Raw genomic sequence first — 13186 nt, forward strand, 5'->3', positions numbered from 1 at the left:
GAATTTGCATGTTTTGGGGCCCAATTTTATAGTTATATAAGATGGCAAGAACTAAGTATGAAACCACCTGTTTGATTCATCTCTTATATTCTTTTGCATATTAAACAACACAACTTTTTGAACAATATATCTGTCAACAATTCTAATTAGCACGAATCAATATAATCGAAAGAGAAAGGTCAATTTGAACAAAAATCAAATGGTCAAAACATTAGTATCTTTCTTTATAGGTTAAAGCTTTAAATTTCACTCTCAAGAAGGGGTACAACAAACACAAAATACATTTGATTCTTCTTTTTCCTTTCAACTTGCAACTTCCTTGTCTCACAGTTTTGAAATTACAAAACTCAAAGGACCAACATATAAACAAATTGGATTATACAAGGAGGGAACCCATTTCACCATACATTTGAAGATTCAACAGAGAAACTTAGGCAACTTGAACTATTGCCTATTTAACAGAGAATCTCTCCCTCTCTCTCTCTCTCTCTTTCTATATACAACAACAAATGGATACAAAAATAGGAAAACAAAAATGAGGAAGAATCAATTCATGAACAAACTCCATCACACAATACTCATTTAGTATTGCCACCCCTTCTCTTCCCCCCCTCAACCGGAACGAACTGTTTGCCCGTCTTAGGCACCTGTTGGGCAACTCCAGCTTGCGGTTTCCGTGACGGTGGAGGAATCAATGATGGAATGAAGCTCCTAGTTTAAAAGATATTCGAATACATCAATCTTGTGTAGCAAACATGGGGATAAAGTATGATTGACTGAGGGTTTAATTTCAATGTGCATTACAAAAGGCATACTTGACTCTTAAATAGCAAATATTCTGATATAAGTGGTAATGAAAAACCACTTTGATGTTTGGTTCTACACATTCCGATAAACACTTGAATCGAACACATTCTGCATTCTGCAAGTGCTTTCTCACAAAGAACTTTTGAGTGCTCGACTTTTTCCAAGGTTACTATAAATCACTACTAAACATGATATTTTGAGTTGAAAGTTCTTTTGCACGGGACTCGGTAGCAGGTTTTGGATAGAAAGAGAAAAATGATCTTCTATGTAGACCAAAGAGCAGTAAGAAATGTAGAGATTGACTAATTACCTGATTTCTGGGCTCTTGGCTGGCTTAGGATTAGCTGTTTTCTTAGTCTTTGATACCAAACCATTTGGAATGGTTGAAGCCTTTGGAATTGGAAGGCTTGACTGCCAAATTACTTCTGGTTCTGATGTTTCACTATTTGTAGCCTCATGATCATCAGAATCATCAGTGCTGGCCATCTCATACTGGTTCCTCTGCACATCAAATTCTTGGTTTTCCTTCTTGTTCACTGAATAATTGTTGAACGGGCTTTCAGGGTACACCTTTGAGGGTTCTACAAGAATATTCTGATGAAATGTCTCAGACAACTTGTTTACATCCCAAGGTCCTGTAAGTTCATTCTTGTTAATGACAACTTTGTCATCCCAATCACTCGAAACAGATTCTTTGTCGTCTTCCCTCGCTTTAGCAAGTGTTGCGCCCAATGGTGGCCATGGAGAATTCCGTAACATGTCTCGGGGATCTAGGCTTCTTCTTTTGAGCTTTTGGTTAGCTTTGTTTTGAGCCTGTTAGCGAAAGAGCATGTATGAGCAAAGATGTGTTTCGGTGACCGATCAAGATTTTTACTAACATCCAAGTGAAAGTGGTTTGAGCTGCATACAATATTGAACTTGAGAAGAGATATGATCCCTACATAAGGATTGTTTATCATTCGCCTTGTCTCTAATTTTGATATAACTTTCATGCTACATATTTTGTTATCAAGTTAAGCTGTCATATCTTTGGTTGAAAAGTAATAGCTTTATTTGTTTTTCAATACAATTCGTACCTCAGCAGCATTACGAACGTCTTCCAATGAGTTTGTTCTGTTAACAGACATCTCTACGACACTTTTATAGCTAGGAAGTGAAGGGGATGACAAGAAGGTTTTCATCCTACTTTTTTCTGGAGTGTTTGATCGAGAATGTTGCTCCGTTTCACCATCCTTCTTCACTAAGGCTGCTTTAAGGCTAGCTATCTGATAATAAGAAACAAAGTTGTCACGTAAAAATATGAGAGACAAGGTATACCATTACTTTTCTTTTTGGTACTGATCAAAAGCATATACAAACATGCAAACAAAAGAACTTTTTAATTGCCTTGTGGAAGAAAAAGACCAACAACTAATGAATCAAGTAGAATTTGCAGTGACAACAGATGAAAAAGTGAAAAACAAGAGACAATAAGCCTAAAGGGTCTTCCAAATCTTATCAACCAAATAATAGACAATAAAAAGAACAAAACCTGTTCCTTGAGCTCTTTCGCATCGGAACCATCTTTGTTAACCCGAGCAGCCCCAAGCTCAACAGTTGAAACCCTTTCGGCAAACTTTAAAGTACTCAATGTTTCTCCAAGAGCTTCAGGCTCTGGACTTATGTGAACAAACATGAGTGTCTTTGCTTGACCTCCTGAAAGCATATTAAAGCAAAATGTGGTTAGCCAGAATATTACAGCCAAAAAGGAGTCCATGGTTTTCAGAGCCACACATACCAAGTGAATCTTGGAGCAATTGTGTGAGTTTACTGTTCCTGTAAGGAACATGTGCATTCTTTTGAGCAAGAGAGGAAATAACATCTCCTAATGCAGAAAGAGACTTGTTGATATGTTGTGCTTCTTTCAATCTATCTCCTATAACCTCAGACTTATCAACCCTTTCACTTCCTGCCAAGTCAACAAGATGCATACACCCACGAAGAATCGCCCCGGATGTCAAATCTCTTCCTTGAACATGAACAGTTAAGCAGCTGCAATTGTTGCAATAATAGTTAATGCACATTAAAAGGAGACTTGTGACCCTCTTTGGAAGGTACGAAAGATGCAAAGCACAAAGCAATGAATAATTAGATTATATGAGATCATGAGTCATGCCTAAATCTTCATACTAAATTGATTTAAGAGTTTGCTTCTCAGTTAATAGCAAATGTACCTATGAGAACGACTGCTCCGATCATTCATGGCAGTAGAGCTCACTGCACGATTCTTTTGACCCAGATTCATCAGATTTATAACATCTGATGTTGATGACACGGGTACAAGACATGCATCCGGTACGTTAATCCCATTTTGAGAACTGTTACGAACTTCTAATGTAATTACTAGTTAAGTATATGAAATATAGTAAGGGCTTCATTATATGAAATAGAATAAAGAAATATAGAAGGAAATCCAGAAGAAAAAAAAGAAAAGGATATCTTCGATTAGTGGAATCTGTCACAAGGAGATCCCTAATTTGGTCATTGTAAATCTCAAGCATCTGAACGGATATGTCATAGGAAATGGTCTGTTTCCTTTGTTGTGAAAGAACAAACAAATCGCTCAATGCCCTGTAGTTTACACCTAAAGTGGCCTCAGTGAGCTCATTTGGTCCTGACTGGATTTTACAAATGAGATATAATCAATAACACCACCGGAAAAAAGCACAAAAACTTATGGAAGTAATCACATAATTTATATATTTGATGCTTAATCCCCTACCATGGTGTAGGTTTTTCCTGATCCAGTTTGGCCATAAGCAAATATGCAAACATTATAACCATCGAGCACGGAACGAATCAGAGGTTGAGTGTCCGAAAATACTTCCCCTGCGTAGAGAGAATGTAGGTGCTCAATATTCATAATGCAGAAAAGTTATATGATAAGACCATGAAAAGCAGTTGAACCTTGGGTCGCAGAAGGCCCAAATACTTTGTTAAAACTGAATGTTTTCCTTCCTTCCTTGCCGTATTTCGATGGTGTCACAATGCTCATATTCCCTTCATCAATGCGATCGACAGTAGAAGGTCGATTTGAGTGCCCACCAAGGAATGGTCGAACTCTACAATATACTCTGATATTTCCTGATAGATGAATGCAATTTATGAACATTATTATATTTAGAAGACTGGTACTACTACAAAGCCAAATTAGAGCCAAAATTTATGAGGAAGTTCAAATTACAATAAGCCACTGCAAATGTTACCTTTCAGGTCTTGAACTTGGTTATATAGTTTTCGATTTTCTTCAAGAACTTTTCGGTATTCTGAAGCAGCATAAGCCACGCCATGCATGTGCTTACCTAATTTAGGCAGCTAGCAATTAGACTGAGAATGCATTTGAAGGTACAAGCTAGAAGAATGATAAAAGAGTTTAAATCAATTAGTAATTTATACCTAGATTGTTGAATTCCTCTTGGTACTTCATTTGCAGACTCTGCATTCCTGCCTTGGTCTCATCAAGAGCACCCTTCAACAGCTACAGAAGAAAACCAACTTTGAAGTTGTATGTACCAGAAAAGCAATTAGCTACTAGCTATTACACTAGAACACCATCTACCTCTATGTTTCTCTGTTGCTCTTCAAGCAGCATCTGTCTTCTCAAGATTTTGCGTTCCAATTCCTCATCACGCTGATCATTAAACTCACAGTTTTCAATTTTTGTTTCGGAACAACTTTCTGTTTCATGGCAACTTTCTGTTTCATGACAACTTTCTGCTTCAGGATAACTGTCTGCCTCAAGACAACTTGTTTCCTCTGCCTCTGGACTATCTTTTGGACTATTTATCTCTTCAGGAAAACTTGTTGCTTCTGGACTACTTATTTCTTCAGGAGAACTAGTTGTTTCCTCTTCCATCTTAATCTCTCAAAAAAATAAAATATATTAGCATCCCATCCAGCTTAAGAAGAAATTGTCTTGAACTATTAACTTTGTGCCAAAATATTTTCATAAGATATAAATTCACAGCTTACCGTTTCATCAGCAGAAGTGATTTGTGGAGGAGATTTCTCAGATACAGATTCTGCCACATCTTCTGCATTAGTTTTCATCTATCAAATGGGCAGAATGGAATGTCATAAGCATAGAACCAATAGAGAAAATACAGAGATGGAGTGATTGTTAAATCACCATCGAATCCAAAAGTTTAAGCTAGCTGATGAGTTACGATAAATTTAATCTTTTATCAATATTTTAGCAGTTCACACTCTCCCTCAATTATTTGAATGGAAATGAGAACTTGAAACATCCAAATCTAGTACCATGTTATATCATCATTAAATGCAAAAGATTAAGTTGATGGGCTATAGTATTTAACTATATTGGTTTAACTATCCATGATCAAGACAATTAGATTAGTTGATAAAAGATTGTTATCAAAACAGAATTCCAGAGGCTAACTCATTCAGTAATCACTCTTGAGGTGAAGGGATAAACCATGTATTTCAGCAACAACTAAATAACGATTCCTAACGTAAAACATAGTGGGAAATAGAAAGTATACCATATTGTTATGAGTTGCTAGCCGATGCTCAAACTCTTCCATGACTTTACCAATCATACATTCCACGATCTATAGATTCATTAGGAAAAAAAGAAAAGAAAAAAAAGTAGAGTACAAGTTATGAAATGAAGGGAGAAGAAAAGAAAACTCATCTCAACATCTACATGTTTCTAAGAAGATGGTCTATATAACTTGAGAATTAAAAGCCAACACTTACACTGGGGATTTCGTCAAGCTGTTTATTAGAAAGAAGTTGAGAAAGTAGCATATGTAAAGGACGGGGCGATCCCTGCAGTTGAAATTTGTAAAAAGCCTGAGATGTCTTAAACCAACTCAATCAACAATGTAACCCAAGAAGCACGAACACTTTAGCTTGGTTAGTGTATTCGTGTCTGACACTTGTTAGACACGTATCAGATACTTGTTAGTGCAACAAATGTGTTAGACAAGCATAGAACCCTTGTTGAGTAGAGTAAAAAAACACATATACGACAATAATAATAAATTTTGAGTGCAAAATACATCAAACTATTTTTTTAAGCATATAAATGCATCAACACATTTACTTTAAATTTTCTTCTAGTATAATGATATATATCTTCTAGAATAAAAATGATATATATTTTTAAAAATATACATTTTAATAAATGTACCATCGCTGTATCGTGTCCTAGATTTAAAAAAATGACATATTGTCGTGCCCCTGTCTCGTATCCGTATCTGTACTTCTTAGAATGTAACCAAAGGTAGAAATGGGAAGAAAATAAAAGAAGGATGAAAAGCTCACTAACTGCTTCATTGCTATTATCACCACTTGAAGACGATTCAAGAGAAAAACTATCACCAGTAGATGAGGTTTTTGAAAAAGACTTCATGAATGGTTCTGAATTTTTTAGCACCACATTTTTCCGTGATGTCGGTGATTTAGCTGTCCCACCATATTTCCACACCCCGTTTCCGCCTCCTTGTTTCCAGGTGCTGTATGACTTGAGTGCCAGAACAGAGTTCACAACCCTTGTAGATTTTCCTCCCTAACATAGCCATAAATTCGCAATAGATCAATACAATCAGAAGAAAGATTAATCTGGTTCACTTCAAGTTACCAAAAAAAGGTCCAAAACTACCAAACTTACCTGTTCTAGATCAGACGCTTCAAAAGTTGGCAACCCCATTTCCTCTATGGCCACCAGAAAATTTCTTACATTCTCAAAGTATTGGTATGCAGATAAGGGTGCCCCATCAGGAATGATTACAGAATCACATGGGCCTTCAACAACCTACACAAGGACAGGAATTGAATGACCATAACATTAGATATACTCAATGATAGAGACAAAAAAGGGAAAAATGTTTACATTCCAACTTTCTAGATATATACACAATCTTTTGAAACCAAAAACTATGAGGGCATCGCCGTAAGATGGAATGGTAACTTAGAATAAGGGGAAAAATTATGAACTATATATACCTTTGACACTGCTCCAGGTTGAACCTTATTGAGGACATTGCAAAGAATAATTCCACTTCTTAATCCAAGCCTAAATTCCTCTTCAGAAGGCTCAGCTGGTAAGTCTTTACCACCAACAACTCCAACAGTTTTCCTTAGCCACCCAGCCGCTTCATACCTTCTCAAGGCTTCAAAGTAAAATGAGGAACATTCAATTTCATTTTCACGTCAACCAAATCCCTTCATTAAACTCACATAGATTTCTGTACTTGAATGGGGTAACATAATCAGAACTTCCCAATTTCCCCTCATCTCATGCTATTAAAATCCAAAATTAATCTGATTTTCTAACTGAAAAATGGGATTGAATTCAAAATAGCTAATATGTTCATATAAATCAAATGAAAAAACAAATAATATGTTTCTTAAGAAATGAGAAAAAGGGAATGGCCATCAAGAGGTGATGTTTCTCAGAATCCAACAAGAAACATGAACATTACCAAACGACTCACGAGCTCACAAAATACATATTACAACACCAGAAATGGGAATCACATCAATCAACAAATCATATCATTCAACAGTCATTATGTAAACAAAAGGAAGAAGAAAAATCGATGGATTGTCAAAATGCAAAGCCCAGAAAACAAGAAAACGAAGAACATACAGTCTTCTTCAGACTTCTTCGAAGCCAAATCGATATTTCGTGGACGAACTCCATGCTGTTGAAGAACATCTTCAACCACAGAAGCAACAGAAAACGGAAAAACTTGCTCTGTCGCCATCATTAAGCCCTCAAGAATCCACAGAAATCAAATAAAAATCCCTAATCTATTCCAAACAATCCCAATTTTCCCAGAAAACAAATTGGGTGTTAGAATAGAAATGATTTTGAAAAAGGGTCGAAAGAAGAGCTCAGGAGAAGGGAATTTTCGATTCTGGGTGAAGGATCATTGCAAAAATTGAAGAAAAACAGGAAGAGGGAGAGAATGTCTTGCCCTTTTATTAGTGGGTCGAGTCGTTTTTCTTCATTATAAGGATTTTTCTCTGTGTTTATCGAAAATCTTTGATGGGTCTTTCAGTTTTATGTGTTCGTCCAAATTTTGTTGGAGAAAATGGGACCGAAGCTAGTTCCGAGCCTCCCGCGAACAAGATGGCTTAACGGTTTGTGTTCAACGGGTGAGAAAATTTAAAACCAAATATATTTGTCCGAATTAGTTAAATCTTTTTTAAATTCAAATTTGTTTTTTTTTTATTTGGCGAAATTATCATTTCACCCTTATAATTATCCTTTTCTTTTCTTTTCTTTTCATTTCTTCTCTATAATTTTTCCTCGTTTCATACGAATCTCAAGAAAACACGTATTTCTAATTCTAAATTCAAAATCAAGTTTTTGAAAATTATAAGTACAAATAGCCTTTACATCTTAATTTTAAAAAATCAAATGGTTAAATAGTCAAAGTCCTCCACTTTATTATTATTTTTTAAAATTTATATTTGTTTTATCCTAATTTTCTATCAGTTTTGTATTTCTTAAAAAGACATTTGAATTTTTATCTAATTTTAAAAAATGAAAACAAATTTTTAAGGTCTTATTTGGTAACCATTTGGTTTTTTGTTTTTGTTTTTGCTTTTAAAGCTTAAACCTATTTCATCCACATTTCTTAGAATAATTTGTATCTTTCTTAACTACAATGGTTGAAGACTTAGCAAAATTCCAAAAACAAAAACAACTTTTTGAAAGTTAATTTTTTTAGTTTTCAAAATTTGGCTTGGTTTTTTAAATAATTGATGAAAAGTAAATAATAAAAGAAGAAATTTAGATGTGAAATTAATGTCTATAAACTTAATTTTCAAAAATAAAAATAAAAATAAAAAACAAAATGGTTATAAAAAAGGCCTAAAAATTAATTTTCTAAAAGTTGGGTTGATTTTTTGAAACAATAATATAAAATATGTATCAAAATAATTTATTGGCTTAAATTTTAAAATCTATATTCCAAAACCAAGTAGACATCACATATAGCCTAAAATAACAACTATGAAATGTTAGGCTCTCTTTTTAATAAAAAGAAAAGAAATTATTTTTATTGTTATTATAAAAATCTAAGTTTTCTCCTTTTCTTTTTCCCATATTTTTCTCTGCCTCTCTCCTATACTATAATTCTTTGGTCCCCAGTTACTTATCATTTCCTTCCTAACTTTATCCTTTAAAAATATTTCAGGTTTAATAGGAGGTTGAGTATAATCTTTACCTTAAAAAGTTATCGTTCTACTTTCTAATTATTTAATTTATATATTTTATGACATTATATATAAAGAGATTTTGAAAAATAGAAAAATGAGAAAACTATTTACACAAAATAACAAAATTTTAATTTTTTTTGATAGAGGTTGAAACTTATTAGTGTCTATAGAAACTTATATAAATCTATCATTAATAAATGTTGATAGATGGTCTATCAATATCTATCTGTATTTCTTTTACTATTTTTGTAAATAGTTTGAATTTCTCTTCTTTATATATATATATTCTAAATTTGAAGCATGTGTCAACTAAATTTGGTGATGTCTACTTGGTTTTGGATCATAGATTTTAGAGTATCTATAAAAAACAGGTTGGTATTGACATAGTTGATCTGTTTTCTCTTTTTTCTTTTTTCTTTTTTTTTTTTGTAGGAAAAAAAAGAAATATGGAAAAAGATATAGTATGATGGTGAGAAGGAATCTAAAAGATTCACTTAAGGAGAAGAAGGAGAAAAGAAAGAAAAAAAGAAAGAAAAAAAGAAAAAAAAAGAAAAAAAAAGAAAAAAAAAAGAAAATAGATGGAAAAAAACAATATTGTAGTTAGATAGTGTTTCCTATTCTAATTTTGGTGTTGATGTAACAAAAAGAAATTGTTATTGGTGTGATCTAATGATCCAAACATCAATGTTTTTTTAGTTAAATAGTTAAAAGTATAGCATCAAGATATATCTACATAAGGTAAGCTTAGAAATCAAGATTTGGTATCCAAACTTTTGAAAGAAAATTTTGATATTGAAATATTTATATTATTATTCATAAGATAGAAAAAAAAAATTGTATTAAATTGAAGGGATGATTTTAGTAGAATAAGTGGGAATATATGAGATTTCAATCTCTAACATTAAGAGAAGGAGTACATATTAATTACGGTTGAATTTTGCTATTTTAATTGACAATAAATGGGTCAATATATAACCGTTTAAATTTTTAAATATGGTTTGAAAGAAAATATAAAATTAACAACTTGAGAGATGATGTAGCTATTTCACTAACATGGAAGACGATAAGTTTTTCTTCCAATAATTTGTATATTTAACCCTTTAATTTTCATAAAATCGAAAAATTAATCACATTTTGAGATATCACATCATCATTTAAAGAAATTAATTCCATGGAATATAGTTTACTTTTTTTTAATCAAAGTACTCATATTTAAGCTACTTACGAATGGATTAAAATAATATTAATTACTAACTTTGAAAATTCTTATAAATAGAAAATTTCAAAAATATTTATCTCTTATAGTAAAATATTTACATATTTGAATATCTCATATATCGATTTTTTTAGTTATATATATATTTTAAAAAAATTGAATTCTAAGAAAAATAATTAGAGTATAGTTGAATTCACATACGAATGTATTAATATATAATTACGAGGTTCACTTACCCCAATTGTACTAATAATAATAATAATAATAATAATAATAATAATAATAATAATAATAATAATAATAATGTGGACAGTTATTATTTGAAAAGTGTTATATTTTGAAGGTTTTTCTCTCTCTCGTCTCTATTCCATTCTTATTTTTGGATCTAGATTTTTGTTTACCGCTATATATTTTCTTCAAATTTTATTTTGTTTTGATTTTTAAACTTTTAATCCATAAAATTGTTCAAGCTTATTTTAAAGTGATTTTATTTTCTGTTTGAGAATTTGAAAAAAAAAAAATCATTTCCATTTATTAGATGATGGAACGTCTTCAATATGTTATTTGACATTTTAAACGATCAAGTACGTCCAGAGATTACCTCCCAAACCTAAGTTGAACTTGGATTTGACATATTTAATTATTTACAATTTATTTACGATTATGACCTTAGGATTTAGAAAAATGCATTATATACACTTCTCTAATCTTAAAGGTGCCACTATTCTATATTCCGTAACATTATCTTTAATAACATTGTTTCTCCTTTGCTCTGTGGACATAATTGACACACAGTTAGTGAATCACATAAATCTGTATATCGATATTCTACTATTTTACATTTTGTGCATTCTTTGTTTGTCGATTTCTAACGGATTAGTTAATATTTATGATTAAAACAAACATTATTGGGAAAGTCATAGGAAAAAAAAAAAAGAACAAACTTAAATTAATTAACTAAAATATATACTTTTGAGGGTATATAGGATTAGTATAGTAATTTTGAAAGCAAATCAATTGAAATGAGAAATAAACCCTTTTAAGACCATAAGTGATAAATTAAAATTTGTCAATTAAAGTATCTAAAAAAAATGTCAATTAAAAAATTGGGCAATAAATAAAACTATTAAATGGTTTTGTTTAAAAGTAATTTAATATGGGCGAAAGAAGGAGAGTGTTAATTATTTTAGGTTCCTCTTTTCCCTTCATAGGTACATCCTCTCATTCATGAAACAATAACAATGATCAGTTAGCTTTTGCTTGAATTCTACACATCATATGTTTGCTTTATTGCCTCAAACAATATAAACATATAACATTTAAATTTAGTTCATTTTATTTTGTTACTTTGTTTGATTTTATTTTTCATTGTTCGTAAATCTAAATGTTAAAAGTGATTTTGATGATAAATTTAAGTTACATGACATAATATTTAATATGGATACTAAAATTGAACAAAATTAAAGTATGGAGACCAAGATGATAACTCTTTTTTTTTAGATGAATTTTTTTTTCTCATTTAAATATTACCAGTTTACAAAACATAAGTTAGCGATCAATACTTTAACCTTCAATCATGATGAAACATGAAAGAAAAAGAAAATACAGGATTAAACATATATTAAAAAAAATAGCCATTAAGAAATTTTTATTGTTTTCTTTTACATACCCCAATTATTTAATTGGTTAGAAATTAAGCTTTTAACCCATTTATTTTATACTTTCTCTCTCTCATGATTAAGCCCACTTAAAATTTTCATTTGTAATTAAGAATGTTATGGCATGCTTTAGCTCGTAGATGCTTAGTTTTAAATAAGTACTGATAATACATATAAGAGGTTCTTTGCAATGGGAACATTTGATCAATTTTTTCTATACATATTTATGTATACATATATATATATATATTAAGAAGTTAACAATATCATATCCCCACAATGGAAGCATCCAAGAACGAAGAACAATATAGAAATATTAGATCGAATATCTAGACGAATCACTTGGAGAGGGCATAAAGCTGATATATGCTTTGTTTTTGTTCAACTTCAAGAGTTTATTTAATAAAAATAAATCAAAATATTAAAGTACAATTTGATTAACTAATTAAATTATTAAGTAGGCGTGAGATAACAAAATCATTTTATACTATGAGCAAAAGTTTATTAGTTTATCCATGGGTTTGATTAGAGGTAATCAGACGTAAATATGATTTTTTTTCCCCCAAAAGTAATACATTGCTGAAAGATAGGGGAACTTAATAGTATAAGGTCAAGCACAAACAAAACACAACAAATGAGAATTGAAAGAAGAAAAAAACTAATAATAAAAGCACAATGCAAAAGCTCACACAACTCAAGAAGGTTTCAAGGCGAAGATGAAGTCCCTTTAGAACCTCATAAGAGAAACTCAATCCACTGAGAATAACAAACAAAAATTTTAGATCGAACCATCAGACTAACCACCGAGGGGGGATGCACGTTGCACCATAGACTCGCAAATTATGCTCGTGCCAAATATTGTAAATAACTGTACACCAATCAATTTTACAAACTTGATGCATCAATCATATCGCTTTCGAGAGTACTAAATTGATAGATCCAAATAAACTATGTATCTCAATGAAAAATCTTTTGGGAACACCAACCCCACAAAAACATGACACTCTAGATAACTTTATTAAAAGAGCAGTAAAAGAATAAATGATCCCCAAAATCAATTCCACCATCACACAGAACATAGTCACTAAGGATATCAAACCACCATCATAAATATGAATCATTATAAATTACGATAGAAGTGATTCAAATCTTAACATATGGTAGCGAAGATATGACTAATTGTTTGAAAATCAAGTCTAGCTAATAACTTAATATGATCCAAATTGAGACATTTAAAAGAATTAATAAAAAACAATATTTACATATAATT

At 31.5% G+C, this 13186-nt stretch overlaps 1 protein-coding gene across 1 annotated transcript; it reads right to left on the reverse strand.

Annotated features, from left to right (window-relative positions):
* Window positions 1-263: 263 nt before the first annotated feature.
* On the reverse strand, window positions 264-7969 carry LOC120070887 (kinesin-like protein KIN-14G). Its single transcript, XM_090310612.1, has 19 exons — window positions 7463-7969; window positions 6817-6983; window positions 6482-6625; window positions 6140-6379; window positions 5566-5637; window positions 5349-5417; window positions 4819-4896; window positions 4406-4702; window positions 4243-4324; window positions 4053-4148; window positions 3754-3930; window positions 3569-3675; window positions 3284-3464; window positions 3021-3180; window positions 2585-2838; window positions 2339-2502; window positions 1884-2072; window positions 1118-1620; window positions 264-711 (listed from the first exon to the last, which is right to left on the reverse strand). Exons 1-19 carry the CDS (start codon window positions 7581-7583, stop codon window positions 579-581), a joined length of 3234 nt encoding a protein of 1077 aa, XP_090166738.1. The 5' UTR covers window positions 7584-7969; the 3' UTR covers window positions 264-578.
* Window positions 7970-13186: the final 5217 nt, after the last annotated feature.

This window comes from Benincasa hispida, chromosome 2 (genome assembly GCF_027475165.1).
Source record: "Benincasa hispida cultivar pf3 chromosome 2, pf3_genome.v1.1, whole genome shotgun sequence".
In the NCBI taxonomy this organism is placed as follows: domain Eukaryota; kingdom Viridiplantae; phylum Streptophyta; class Magnoliopsida; order Cucurbitales; family Cucurbitaceae; genus Benincasa; species Benincasa hispida.

Excerpts from the sequence above, each read along its gene's own strand:
- LOC120070887 (XM_090310612.1), bottom strand. The coding sequence starts at position 7,583 with ATGATGGCGACAGAGCAAGTTTTTCCGTTTTCTGTTGCTTCTGTGGTT. Across the intron at positions 4,149-4,242 it reads AGAGGAATTCAACAATCTAG|GTAAGCACATGCATGGCGTG; the intron begins GTATAAATTACT and ends TGCCTAAATTAG. Across the intron at positions 3,465-3,568 it reads CAGGAAAAACCTACACCATG|TCAGGACCAAATGAGCTCAC; the intron begins GTAGGGGATTAA and ends TGTAAAATCCAG.